The sequence below is a fragment of the Salmo trutta genome, chromosome 22, assembly GCF_901001165.1.
Source record: "Salmo trutta chromosome 22, fSalTru1.1, whole genome shotgun sequence".
Lineage (NCBI taxonomy): Eukaryota > Metazoa > Chordata > Actinopteri > Salmoniformes > Salmonidae > Salmo > Salmo trutta.
Window position 1 is genome coordinate 37,112,887 of NC_042978.1, and position 15,167 is coordinate 37,128,053.

Genomic DNA, 15,167 nt, shown 5'->3' on the forward strand with positions numbered 1-15,167 from the left:
TAGTAGGTAGGCTACTCACCATAGTGTGGATATGTTAGGGGCTGAAGGTAGTAGGTAGGCTACTCACTGTAGCAGTGGTGTAAAGTACTTAAGTAAAAATACTTTAAAGAACTACTTAAGTCATTTTTTGGGGAGTATCTGTACTTTACTATTTGTATTTTTAGACAGCTTTTACACCATTACAATTCTAGAAAATCTGTACTTTACTCCCATACATTTTCCCTGACACCAAAAAGTACTAGTTCCATTTGTAATGCTCAGGCAGGACAGCATGGTCCAATTCACACACCTAGGAACCTTACGCCTCGTCATCCCTACTTCCTCTGATCTGGTGGACTCACTAAACGCAAATACTGCATTTGTAAATGATTTGACTGTTGGAATGTGACCCCGTCTGGCCGTATATAAAATAAATACAAAAATGGTGCCGTCTGGTTTGCCCTTATATAATGAATTTGATGTATAGCATTTAAATTGTACTTTTACTCAAGTATGACAATTGTTTTGCTTTTTCCACCACTGTACTTAAGTACATTTAAAACCAGATACTTTTGCTCAAGTGGGCTCCCGAGTGGTGCAGTGGTCTAAGATACTGCATCTCTATACAAGAGGTGTCACTGCAGTACCTGGTTCAAATCCAGGATGCATCACATCTGGCTGCGATTGGGAGTCCCATAGGGCTGTGCACAACTGCCCCAGTATCATCTGGGTAGGCTGTCATCGTAAATAAGAATTTGTCCTTAACTGACTTAGTATTGACTAGTAAAAAAGTTGTATTTTAACGCTCCCGTCAACTCATACGCCCTGCCTCCACACACAGCCCTTTGGGGCAGCCCTTCTAACCTGGGAATTGACGCCCACTGCCCCACCTGCTTCTACACCAGCGACTGACCTTATGAGCTAATTGTCTGTAGCTCAGTGTCAGACTAACGCTGTCAAACCAGGAGAGTCGGAATTTAATATTCAACACTGTTAATTTGAACACTATCATCACTTTTGTTTTGGAAGTTAATTGTTGTGTTTCCATTTTCCAAACATGCATATCATGCATGTGAACCTCAAACACAAAATGTCAAGGAATTTAGTTCTTACACAGTTACTGTTTTGTTAGCAGGTTAATATTTATTGTCATGAATTTTGCTCTGTAGTCAGCTCTGCGGAGTGGTCACTAGCTGGCACAGCAGTCACTAGCTGGCACAGCAGTCACTAGCTGGCACAGCAGTCACTAGCTGGCACAGCAGTCACTAGCTGGCACAGCAGTCACTAGCTGGCACAGCAGTCACTAGCTGGCACAGCAGTCACTAGCTGGCACAGCCACAAAGTCCTAAAATCAGATGTTAAATCTAACCTTAACCACACTGCTAACTAATGCCTAACCCTATCCTTAAATTAAGATTAAAAATATCATTTTGTGATAGACAATTTTGACTTTGCAGCTGGCCCATCTAGCGGAAACCGCTCAGTTCTACCTTCAGGGGAAGACTCATGACAATAATCGCCAACCTGCATTTTGCTACTCAGAGGCACCTACCAACAAACTGAAGGCTGTAAAGCAGAAACGTCTGTATATGATATCCCTGATGCAGTGAAAATAATATAACAAATCAAAAAATGAACTAAGCTGTGTGACATTTTTTTTACTTTATGCGAAATAGAGTCCAGACATTTGTTTACTCAGAGGTTCACTATAATTAATCATTTATATGGCCTTCGTCTCTCTCTTTGGTAGATGTCCAGTAGTATGTGTTCAGAACATTCTGTTCAGTCCAGTTCCCTGTCCTGGAGATGTCTGTTGCAGACTGTGACTTTCGGTCCCTAAGCATGCTGGGAGAACTGGTCCAGGAAGTGCAGGTGGAACGAGCCGAGGCGTGCCAGGACCTTCTCTAGAGTGGCAGAGGGGATCAGCACGCACAGTCTGGAAGGGATGGCGCACAAACAAACATTTTAATTTACACACACTCAGGGGTGTCATGCACCACAAAAATCTGAGAGGGCAAATCGTAGGCCCCCATGTCCATAACTTTTTTTTGCATTTTTCAAACAAACACCTGAATCTTTTTTTTTTTTCAATCTAGAGCCATAATCATTATGCTTAATTATATGTAAAAAATAATATATTTATTTTTCTGTATGTCTAAGCATAGCTCTTGAGCTCTCTATATCGTCCTGACTGGTGGTTATTTTGTTAAAGAAACTAAAAATCTGGGTAAAGAATGAAAGGACTGAGTCTTATTCAGTACATTTAGAAATTGCTTGCTTTTCTAAAGTCTACCAACCTTGCCAGCAGGAATGCCAATTAAAATAGATATACAAGCTGTCTAACTTTATTGATAGCCTCAAGTGTCTTCTTTGTAGCTAGTTATGAGGTTGGGAACCTATCTGGGCTAGCTAAAGACAACTTCATACAATTACTAGGTGGCAAGTAGTATTACAGAGAGAAATATACAGTACCAGTCAAAAGTTTGGACAAACCTACTCATTCAAGGGTTTCTTTATTTTTGCTATTTTCTACACTGATTGTGTAACATCTCCTAACTGATTCCCCAACACTGAACGCAGCTCACTCTCCAGATTCCAATCAATTGAATTCTAATCACCTGTTCACACACCTGTATGTCATTATCACACACTATTTAGTTAAGTTTTTTTGCACTGCATCCCTGTGAGGTATTGTTTGTTTTGTGACACTTTTTGGAGTGCTGTTTCTCCTGTGTTTACTCCTCCCGTGTATGATAGTGAGGCAGGCAGGCAAAAACTAACGGTGCCTTTTGCCTATACTTTATTGGATTTCCCGTTATCTACCTATTGCCTGATCTCTCGGACTACGTTACTAGCCTTTTCTCTGCCTGTACTGTTGCCCTTTTGGATCCCCTGTGTATAACCTTCTGCCTGCCCCTGGACCCAGCTACCTGCCTCCTCCTGTGGTCCTTTGCAATAAACACCTGCTGCGCCCTGAGCTTGACACCAGCTCCGTCTCCCCTCGTGTTCATTACAGATTGAGCCAATCAGTTGTGTTGTGACAAGGTAGGGGTGGTATACAGAAGCTAGCCCTATTTGGTGAAAATACCAAGTCCATATTATGGCAAGAACTGCTCAAATAAGCAAAGAGAAACGACAGTCAATCATTACTTTAAGACATGAAGGTCAGTCAATCCGGACATTTAAGAACTTTGAAAGTTTCTTCAAGTGCAGTCGCAAAAACAACCAAGCGTTATTATGAAACTGGCTCTCATGAGGACCGCCACAGGAAAGGAAGACCCAGAGTTACCTCTGCTGCAGAGGATAAGTTCATTAGTGTTAACTGCACCTCAAAATTGCAGCCCAAATAAATGCTACAGAGTTCAGAGGACACTGCTTGAATCAGGCCTTCATGGTTGAATTGCTGCAAAGAAACCACTACTAAAGGACACCAATAAGACGCCTGGAGGTATGTTGGGTCATTGTCCTGTTGAAAACAAATGATACTCCCACTAAGTTCAAACCAGATGGGATGGCGTATCACTACAGAATGCTATGGTAGGCATGCTGCTTATGCTGAGCACTATTGTTTAACAAAACAAATCTGAGGGGCACACACTCACAATTACCTGATGTGGTATTTGTCCTCTCTCTGCCCATGCTCACACCCTGCTCCCACACACACACCCTCCTCATCGAGTAGGGTCTGACTGTATAGCACATCTGCCTCCAGTCCGTCAGACTACAAAGAGAGGGAGCGGAGAAAAAATGTCATTAAAAAAAGAGGTAGATGAAGACTACTACCTGTAACCAATAACTGTAAGACGAATGTGACACTTGATAAAAGGCAGCTAATGTCACGTCCTGACCAGTAATAGGGGTTATTTGTTATTATAGTTGGGTCAGGACGTGGCAGGGGGTGTTTGTTTCATGTGGTTTGGGCTATGTATTTAGGTAGAGGGGTATTTGTTTTATATGGTTCGGGGTGTGTGTGTATGTAGAGGGGTGTTGGATTTATGTGTTCTGGGGTTTTTGGTTTATTTTCTTGTTTTGTATTCTAGGGTTTCTATGTTGTGTATTTCTTTGTTGGCCTGGTGTGGCTCTCAATCAGGAACAGCTGTACATCGTTGCTTTTGATTGAGAGTCATACTTAAGGAGCCTGTTTTCCACCTGTCCCTTTGTGGGAGATTGTTTTTGCACTGCTGTTAGCATAGCCTGCGAAACTGTCGTACTGTCGTTCTTTGTTTATTGTTTTTTCGTGTTCTCATATAAATAAAATAATGATGAGCATGCAACCCGCTGCGCCTTGGTCTAATCCCTTCGACTATCGTGACAGCTAACCTTACATAATTTGACAACCTGCAGGTTAATACTGCAATATTAGTTTTACTGTTGTCATGTGTAGGTTGGCAGTGTATTGGTGCTACAGAGGGGTATAGTGGAAGTCTATGTGCCCACCTTGGCCTGTTCCACTGCCTCAGGGGGAAGGCTCAGACAGGGGTAGATAAAAATACCTCCCGTCACTGGCTGACAGCTCACCCCCGGAAGACCAATCAGAAACTCCCAAGCCCGCTGAGCATTCTGGGCCAGGGTGATCCGATTGGTCAGAATCTCCTTTAGTGGAGACAGAGAGAGCAGTAACTAACACATCACACCTTAACACAGCTAATATATAATACTGAACCTGTGTAATGATTACCTCCTAACATTCGAGTGAATATGAGACTAAGAATTATAGGAGACTAATGTGACTAATGCAGGAATTCCTTACTCATAAGTACCTGTGTATACTTGTTATGGGAGGGGTCTCCAGGTCTGGGAGGGTTAACCATTATTTCTAGGGCGATCTGTCCTGTGACGGGGGTACTGATGTCAGTACACAGGAGGGTCTCAGCAAACACCATCACTGCTGGGTCCACATTCACCAGCTCCATGTACCCTGCACGCAGCCCACACCTATACACAGCCAGGGGGAACAGGAGGCAAAGGGCATGGGGCACATAGGGGACACAGAAGTTTAACAGGGCAAAACAGCTACAATGATTATAAATCATCAGAAGGGTTAGGGCTAAGCATTTGCCTTTTACTTTAATTTGTAAACATTTTGGTTTTTCATTTAATAAATCATCTCCAGACATTGATCACTTTTTGACATGGCCAACTATAGTATGTGGATGAAGTGGATCTACTGCAAGACTCACTCTCCCATGATGCCATTGGATATGGAGTGAAAGGAGGCCAGCTCTACCATCTCAGAGTACTGCTGACCCATTTCAAACAGGACCCTCTTATAGGACACAAACTCCCTGCCCTCCCCATACACACAGTCCTGATACACCTAGACAGAGCAGGAAGGACAAGTAAAGAGATGAAGGCTGGAAAAGTGAGAAACAGTGAAATAGTGAAAAAAGCCATCAAGCCAATTCTCTCCCTCTGCTCTTCCTAATGTGTTACAGGTGTTCAGGCAACTGTAAAGTAGACCTACCAGTTGTTAATTTCATGCACTACCAAACCAAAAGTGTAGTTCTGATATTTGGACATCCTGTGTAACCTGCACCCACAGCCTAACCCCCAGGACCTAATTTATAAACTATGTAAATACAAAAAAGACCCCAAAACATGTTTGTGCCAGTTCACACAAAAGCTGGCATTTATAAAACTTGATGTGACAATGTGCTCACCTTCCCGCAAACTTAGACCATGCATACGCACAGTTTCTAGTGGTTGAGGTAACGCATTGAAAGCAGGCAAGTAGGTATTTTGTGAAAATGGGGGATAGCCTATGATGGATACACTTACTCATAACAATATACAGGTTAATAACAAGATGCAATCATTTGCCGTTAGTGAGAAGAGAGAAAATCCATTTTGTTTATATTTGCATTTTTAAAATAATTAGAAAGGCATCTAGTGTATTTCCCAGGCTATTATTTATTTCCATGATCATTGCATAATAAATTCATCACCTTTTCTGTGATGGTTTCAAATTCACGAGGTAGCACAGGCCTGCAACAAAGATAATATTCGTCCCATCTCTCGTTTAATTGGACCCCCTTCACAGTAGCAAATAGATAAGCCATTTCAAGTACTTTTCTCTATGCCATCTGATCCGAGTGCAGCTTATTAAAGGTAGATCGTCTGAATACTGTAATTTCAAATTTCACCAGGAAACAATATTGCATTTAAACACATAATACATATTTTCATAACCATTGCAGAATAAATTATTCACCTTTTCTGGCAATGATGGTTTCATATTCCCGAAGTAGCCTTAGCCTACAACAAATTACCATGTCATCTCTGATTTAATTGGGCCTATTAGATACGCTATTATTTCAAGTATGTTGCTCTACGCATCAGAAAGGAAGCGTGGTTTATAACATACAGTAGAATTTAACAGGTGAACAGACAGTGGATTTGTGTGTAGGCTGCCACTATAAGTAGACAATATTTTAGGATTCGCCCACTGCAGCATAAGTTGGATAAAAAGTAAACTCATAACATTAGGCCCTATTAAATTCAAATGGTCTGTTTACAGTTCCACAGCAATTTGCAAATGTGGTTGTCTTTCATAAACTTTTTGTCTGTTAGATAACCTAGGCCTACAGCAAACGTCACTGCAAAAGTTGAACATTCTTCCATCACCTCCAAATAAATGTAGGCTATTTGATCAAGTTTGCTATTGCCTTTAGAAAACTACATCGGCCTAATTCGAATACTTCCAAAGTATACAAAAGATAATGGCATTATTGTTACCATGAAAGGTGAATGATCAGCATTTTAGTGCTCGTTAACGAGCCACAGTTTCAGGACAGGTCTGATTTATAACAGGGAAAAAATGTATGGCCTGCACCAAGATAATAATTCTCAATATTTTTGTACTTGTGCAGTGCATTCAGAAATGGCGCATGCAGATACTTAGTGTGCAATTTACGCAACGGTTATAAATGACCCCCTGATCTCCAATAATTATCAATATCACCTCATTGACCAATAGGATGAGCCTCTCTTCTGCAGCAAACTGAATCACCCATTCTATAGATTTCCTGCTCTGTACATGACCTGTTAGGAGGGAAAATGACAGTATGGTGAGATAGTGATAATATCATCTTAAAGATAAAATGTCACAGGAAACTTTCAAGGGTATGTTGCCAAAGAAAACACCTAGCTCTCACACAATACCAGGGCTGGCTCGAGGAATAAGTGGCATAAGTGGTTGCTTAGGGACCCTGGCCGCTTACTGTTGAGAGTTAGAATAGTTGGGGCCCTGACCTCCTGGGGGCCCCCCCATTTATTTTGTTAGGCACTCACTCAGATATCATGGTTTAAGTCATGTCAAAACGTGTAGAATTGCAGGAAATTTGCTTTAGAACGACAAAATATGTATTTCTGCCCCATTGCAAAATGAGTAGAATTGCATGAAATTAGTTATAAAATTGCAAAAACCTATCCCCGCCTCATGGCAAAATTTGTAGAACTGCATAAAACATGCTTTAAACCTGCAAAAATGTCTAAGCCGCATGGCAAAATGTGTGAACTACAGGAAATGAACTTACATTTTTCCCTCCAATGTCAACCGAATCTCGCTTAAGGCCCCCAAAAGGCTAGAGCCCTGCATGCTACGATTAAAATGTGATCTATAGAAAGACCTATGGGCTCAAGACTTTGTTAAACTTCAAACTATTTGGCTAAGTCAATTTAATAAAATCTATTTCAAAGCATTACACACAATGACATCCAAACTTGACTACAGACCAGTGGGGTTACCAGGGTTGCTGATGTAGAGCGCTCTGGGCCTGCAGTGTCCTCTAGAGGCGGTGAGGGCTCGGTGCAGCTCCTCCAGCTCCAGGGCCCAGCCCTGCTCCTCTCTCAGCTGGTAGGGCACCAGGATAGCCCCTACCTCCTCCAACAGCATGGGCAGGGTGTGGGGGCAGGGCTGGGGGGTCAACACACCCGTTTGGGACACACCCTCCCCTCTCACCAACAGCTTTACCATCACCTGTAGAAGGGTCGTGGGGAGGAGGGGGAATTATAAGGGCATCATAAATGCTCATCACAAACCTTACTATGCATTATAACTGCATCATAGTGCATTATACCTGCAGGCTGTACAATCTTACCAATATATCTATTGAAAATAGAAGTCTACAGTAGACATCTGGTTGGTATGGTCGTACAGTTTAGAGTGAAGATCTGGGGTTGTTATATTCTTACTTTCAGAGCTGTCTGTGAGCCAGCAGAGATGAAGATGTTGCGGGGATAGGAAGGCACTCCTCCGTCTCGACCAGTGATGAACTCTGCAACGCTGCGCTGAACATGAGGCAGCCCACAGGAGTCTGTGTATGAACCTTTTACAAAACAGCCAATTAATGAATCAACCAACCAGATCGATCACTAAAACAAATAAAACCTTTAACAGAATTTAAACCAAATATACCATAAGTAGGCCTACTGCTGTATTCACTGCCTAAGTGATGAGATGAGAGTATGACGCATAAACAACCAACTTACCCACACTGCCCCCATCACACTCTCCCAGCAGCCTCTGGGCTCTCTGCCTGACGTCCCCAGGAAGTGTGTCATCATGCAGGAGCTCAGGGTACAGACAGACCGACAGGACCTGACAGACAGCACACAGACACAGAGCTGAAGACAGAGACTGCAAGATACTTGGTCATAGACAGATATCCACAGCGAGAGCAGAAAAGAGTGAGCGTGAGTGAGCAAAAGAAAGGGCAGAAGAGCAAGTGTGCGTGAGAGGGAGTGAGACAGAGAGAAAGATAGAGACCACACCTGTCGCACAAAGGAGATTGGTTTTATCCCGGTCTTGTGTGAATCACCTGAGCTAATGTCAATAACTTCCTTGAATGGTTTCTGCTCTCCCTGTAGAGAAGACAGAAAGGGGACTACATGGAACAAAAATATAAATGCAACATGTAATGGGTTGGTCCCATGTTTCATGGGTTGAAATGTCCATACACACAAAAAGCTTCTCTCAAATTGGGCACAAATTTCTTTACATCCCTGTTTGTGAGCATTTTTCCTTTGCCAAGATAATCCATCCATTTGACACGTGTGGCATGTCAAGAAGTGGACTAAACAGCATGATCATTACATTGGTGTATCAGTATACAACAGTATGCCATGACTAAATCTATCCTTCAACACGTTATATGCAGTTTAATCATTTTGGAGAAAGCTAATATTTAACAGAAATTGAAACCCACATCCTGGTTTGGTAACCTGAATATAAAAAAAATATTTATGGTGTGTGTGCAGGCCCGGCCCCAGGCATAAGCAACATAGGCAATCGCCTAGGGCCCCTAACTCCAACAAAACTCAGTTGGGGTCTCAACTTACTGTTGAGAGTTTGACTTACTATTCTCTCTCAAACAGATGTCATTAATATGACATAAGTCATTTCAAAATGGTTAGAAAACTGCAAGTTGGTTCTCTTCCCTATGGCAAAATTAATAGAATTGCATGATGTGTTATACAGTAAAATAGCAACATTCTCTCCTCACCATTGCAAAATGTGAAGAATTGCAGAAAACATGCCTAAACAAATATTTCTCAAAAAAATCAATAAGTATGTGCGTGATGACAGTGCACAAAAATTACTTGTGGTTAAATTACCATGTAATGATTTTTTTTTAAAATGGGTTTCAATCACATTTTCAACTCTGATGGTTGTCACAAAAACTGTTGCATTAAAACCTTTTAGGGCTAGTTGTCCCGCTAGCGGAACTGGAGCGCGCCCTCCAGTGGATCCCACGTGGGTGACTGAAAGCTGAACGAGGTCAGTGGCGGCAATGCACCTAATTTATGAAAGTTGCCAATTGCATTATAATGTCAAGAGAAGAAAAAGCCTGAAAGGAGGAGAGATGACCAGAAACGATTTGTTTGACCGTTTTATGTGTGGATTAATTGTCGGAGTAGAGGACTTTGTGCATTTCACGTAAAATAACAACAATGTTTATATCCCAGGACAAATTAGCTAGCAACAGCAAGCTAGCTAGCTAAATTGCTATAAATGTTTAATGCTTTTCGACCTGTCCCCAAATTAATGTAATTGGTTCAGAGTTTGTTTTGATATTTTAACCTGCGTGTCGTGATCGCGTTTGGTGTGGGGGGACAAAATATATTTATGCACGATGGCGCGCGATGGCTTTAAAATTGTTTAACTTGGGTCAAACATTTCAGGTAGCCTTCCACAAGCTTCCCAGAATAAGTTGGGTGAATTGTGGTCCATTCCTCCTAACAAAGTCCGGATTGTAGGCCTCCTTGCTCGCCCTCGCTTTTTCAGTTGTGCCCACAAATTATCTATAGAATTCAGGTCTGGCTTTGTGATGGCCACTCCAATACCTTGACTTTGTTGTCCTTAAGCCATTTTGCCACAACTTTGGAAGTATGCTTGGGGTCAATGTCCATTTGGAAGACTCATTTGCGACCAAGCTTTAACTTCCTGACTGATGTCTTGAGATGTTGCTTCAATATCCACATAATTGTCCCTCATGATGCCAGCTATTTGGTGAAGTTTGTGGAGTGGTTGAAAAACAAGTTAATGACTCCAACCTAAGTGTCTGTAAACTTCCAACTTCAACTGTATATAGCTGTCTTATATCAGTTGAAAGCTTAAATTCTTGTTAATCTAACTGCACTGTCCGATTTACAGTAGCTATTACAGCGATAGCATGCCATGCGATTGTTTGACGACAGTGCCCCACATCAAAATATTTTTCCACCGGCACAGGTCTCATAAATTCACAAATTGTGATCTGATCTGTGTCCCTGTTGTCACGTCCTGACCAGCAGAGGGTGTTGTTGTGTAGTTTTGGTCAGGACGTGGCAGGGTATGTCTGTGCATGTGTGTTCTGGGTGTTGTATTTCTATGTGGGTCTGTGTGGCTCCCGATCAGGGACAGCTGGTTATCGTTGTTCCTGATTGGGAGTCATATAATTAGGAGTATGTTTGTCACTTGGGGTTGTGGGTGGTTGTGCTAACACTGCTAGTCTTTTGGTATGTACATAGCATGTTAGCCTGTTGTTAGTCATTTTTGTTTATTGTTTTTTTCCCCGGTGGATACTTTGCTCTTATATATTAATAAAAAGATGAGTATCTACATTTCACCTGCTGCAGTTTGGTCTCTTCAACACGGCTGTAATTATGACAGAACCACCCACCACAACAAGACCAAGCAGCGGAAAAGGGAGCAGGACACTGAATATATGGACTATTCTGAGGAAATAGACTTCGACATGGACACTCGTGAGAAATGGACTTGGGAACAGATTCTGGCCGGAGAGGGCCCGTGGAGAAAGGCTGGTGAGGACCGGGAACGCTACCGGGGTACACGACTGACGAGGAAGCCGGAGAGGCACCTCCAATAATTTTTTTGGGGGGGCACACGGGTAGTTTGGCTAGGCCTAGGAAGAGCCATAGGCCAGCTACCCGTGAGTACATGGAGGAGCGTATGGAGTGGAGGGCGCCGTGTTTCGCACTATCTCGCGCATACGCACGCACAGTCCGGTGCGCGCCATTCCAGCCCCTCGCAGATGCCGTGCTAGAGTGGGCATCCAGCCTGGTAGGAGGATGCCTGTGCAGCGCGTCTGGTCGCCGGTACGCCTCCTAGGACCAGGCTACCCTACTCCCGCTCTACGCACGGCAACCATCAGGCCCCTGCACAGCCCAGTTCGCCCTGTACCAGCACCCCGCTCGTACAGGGCAGTTAGTTCCATCCAGCCAGGACGGGTTGTGCAGGCGGTGCGGTCACGGCCACCTGTGCGCCTCCATGGCCCAGTCTTTCCGGTACCCGCCTCTCGTGCTATCCCGGAAGTGAGTTCCTCCAGTCTGGCACGACCAGTACCAGCAACCCGGACCAAGCTTCCCATGAGTCGGCCTAGTCCTATTCAGCCTGTTCTCGCACTAGCCCTAGGGTGCGTGTCTTCAGCCTGGTACCACCTCTACCAGCCCCACGCACCAGGCTTCCAGTGCGTCAGCCCAGCCTCAAGAGCCCGGCACCAGTGTGCAGTCCAGAGTATCCGGCACCAGTGTGCAGTCCAGAGTATCCGGCAACAGTGTCTAGTCCGGAACCGAGGGAGACTGCCTGCAACCCGGAACCAAAGGGGTCTGCCTGCGACCCGGAACCGAGGGAGCCTGCGACCCGGAACCGAGGGGGTCTGCTTGTAACCCGGAACCGAGGGGGTCTGCTTGTGACCTGGAACCGAAGGAGTCTGCCTGCGACCCGGAACCGAGGGGGTCTGCTTGTAACCCGGAACCGAGGGGGTCTGCTTGTGACCTGGAACCGAAGGAGTCTGCCTGCGACCCGGAACCGAGGGGGTCTGCTTGTAACCCGGAACCGAGGGGGTCTGCTTGTGACCTGGAACCGAAGGAGTCTGCCTGCGACCCGGAACCGAGGGGGTCTGCCTGCGACCCGGAACCGGGTGAGTCTGCCTGTGACCCAGAACCAAGGGAGTCTGCCTGTGACCCGGAACCAAGGGAGTCTGCCTGCGACCTGGAACCAAGGGAGTCTGCCTGCGACCCGGAACCGAGGGAGTCTGCCTGCGACCCGGAACCGAGGGAGTCTGCCTGTGACCCGGAACCGAGGGAGTCTGTCTGCGACTCAGAACTGAATGTGACTAACTGTGTATTGAATGAGTCTGCCTACAGCGTGGAAATGACGGAACCTGCCCACGATCCACAACGGATTGAGTCTGTCTACGACCCGGACCCCAATGAGTTTGCCTACAACCTGGAGGGCAGGAGGCCGGAACCAGAGCCACCTCCAGGATAGGTGGGTTGGGGAGGGAGGGTGTAGCACAGTGCCGTCATTGACGGCAGCCACCCTCCCTTCCCTCCCTTATTGTTTAGGGGGTATTTGTATTTGTTTTTGTTGTGGTTTTCTTTTTTTAGGTGCATTCGGGGTGTGCACCTTTAGGGGGGGGGGTACTGTCACGTCCTGACCAGCAGAGGGTGTTGTTGTGTAGTTTTGGTCAGGACATGGCAGACTATGTCTGTGTATGTGTGTTCTAGGTGTTGTATTTCTATGTGGGTCTGTGTGGCTCCCGATCAGGGACAGCTGGTTATCGTTGTTCCTGATTGGGAGTCATATAATTTAGGAGTATGTTTGTCACTTGGGGTTGTGGGTGGTTGTGCTAACACTGCTAGTCTTTTGGTATGTACGTAGCCTGTTACCTTGTTGTTAGTCCTTTTTTTTTGTTTTTTTTCCCGTGGATACTTTGCTCTTATATATTAAAAAGATGAGTATCTACATTTCACCTGCTGCAGTTTGGTCTCTTCAACACGACTGTAATTATGACACCTGTACTAAAACTGGTATTTCTTAGTTTTGGAAGTTACAAGCCTGAAACCTTGGAAGGAATTGCACCCTGTGGAAGGAATTGCATCCAGGGAGCTATTTTTCAAAATTACCTCATATTTGCCATTCTAAGAGGATGGTCTCTCTCAAAAGAAATTCCGGTTGGTTTTTCTTTGGATTTTCTCCTACCATATCTATTGTTATATTCTCCTACATTATTTTCAAATTAATACAAACTTCTAAGTGTTTTCTTTCCAATGGTACCAATTAAATGCATATCCTGGCTTCGGGGCCTGAGCAACAGGCAGTTTACTTTGGGCACGTGATTCAGGCGGAAATTGGGGAAAAATGGGCCTAGCCCTAAGAAGTTTTTAAATAGCCAATGTGCCCACTCTGGTCTTGGCATGTGTGCTCTAGCCAACAGCTCGCAGATACAGTGCGGGTTGGCTAGTCTACATGAGATTTTCATTTGTCAAACTACAACGAAGCATCACCAGAATAAGACCCTTGATATTTATTGGAAAGGAACATCAAGCACTTTGCACTTTCACCACCCTGTGAAGTTCATCATAACTTATTTAATCTCTAGCCTAATAAACTGCATGGTTTCCTGAGTTGTAGTGGGAGTACCACACAACATATCATCGCGTGACTCCAAGATTATTTCGATATGATGGTTATTATATCAATATTTGCTCATAAAGGCGTTTCCACCGACCATTTATCGCATAATACATTTTACAGATAAAAGATTCCACCAAAATGTATAGAATTTTACCGACATTTCCTGTTTCAGCCTGGTCGTGACTTTCTTCATGCGTCAAGTAATTCTTCCTCATTAAATGGTTGGATGGAAACATGGTTAGTGACTCACCTGTTGGAGTAGTGCAGTGATCTGTTCTGAACGTCTCTGTAGCGCGCTCTGTGGTGAGACTCTGATCCTTCTCACCATGGGGTTCACATTTCTCAGGGAATACATCCCTCACCACACAGGACCTCCAAAGCCTCAACTAGCACTGTCTATAGACCAGAAACCCCCAACTAGCAGTCTATAGATCACCAAAGCCTCAACTAGCACTTTCTACAGACCTACAAGCACTTTCTACATTGACAGAAAAAAAGTAGTCTCTTTCTGTCTATGTACACCCAAAACCCTCAAGTAGTCTACAACTGTCGGTGTTGACCTCCAAGGACTCAAGTAGCACTGTCTATATTCCAAACTCTCAACTTGTCTAGAATGGTCTATACAAGCTGAAACTTGGGAGCACAGTGTTTAGTTTTTGGATAATGGTTAATTTTCAAGTCTAATTTTTCACTTTAGGATTGAGACAGCTCTATATAGTACAACAACCATATAAAGACATGGCACTTAGTCCTGGAAATAATACATTAACCAAGCTCCTTCAGTTAGTTTCAGCTGCAACATAACCATTTCATTACACCTTGTTTGAAATGATTAATAATGTTCAGAGTATTTTGGTCATTCTCAGCTACATTTTTACATATCTCAGACACAGCACAGGGGATAGGTTAGAGCTATCCCAATTCTGGACTTTGGGTGTGCGTCTCGGGTCTGTGAGCTTGGACAGGGTAGTATGACAGACTGAGGCTAACCAACCAGCCAGACAAAGGTTGAATTTCCTGAAAATAATTACCTAGAAGTACAATAACATCTTTAGCAAGAAATAAATTGAATGTGGTTTTGGAGGAAGTTCATATGAAACAGAACCTATGTAAAATAATCAATTTCTCCAACTGAATAGTGATTACACCCGTATGCTCTTATATACACACCAACATATGCACCATATTGCCCCACAGAGTATAGTGTTGTGGGCACACAGAAGGATGGCATAGACAATAATTATCTGACAACATTTTCCAGGAAGAC

General features: G+C 43.9%; 1 protein-coding gene across 2 annotated transcripts; it reads right to left on the reverse strand.

The window, feature by feature from the left end:
• Nucleotides 1–1,626: 1,626 nt before the first annotated feature.
• LOC115158671 (alanine aminotransferase 2) lies at nt 1,627–14,562 on the reverse strand. 2 transcript variants are annotated; one of them, XM_029707869.1, is made up of 11 exons: nt 14,151–14,562; nt 8,752–8,841; nt 8,470–8,578; nt 8,173–8,306; nt 7,726–7,957; nt 6,941–7,020; nt 5,160–5,296; nt 4,740–4,914; nt 4,417–4,572; nt 3,588–3,700; nt 1,627–1,915 (listed from the first exon to the last, which is right to left on the reverse strand). In XM_029707869.1, exons 1-11 carry the CDS (start codon nt 14,253–14,255, stop codon nt 1,816–1,818), a joined length of 1,431 nt encoding a protein of 476 aa, XP_029563729.1. In that variant the 5' UTR covers nt 14,256–14,562; the 3' UTR covers nt 1,627–1,815. The 2 variants fall into 2 exon arrangements, with proteins under 2 accessions (XP_029563729.1, XP_029563728.1); XM_029707868.1 differs by having other exon boundaries at nt 7,714–7,957; nt 14,151–14,560.
• Between the last annotated feature and the right edge of the window lie 605 nt (nt 14,563–15,167).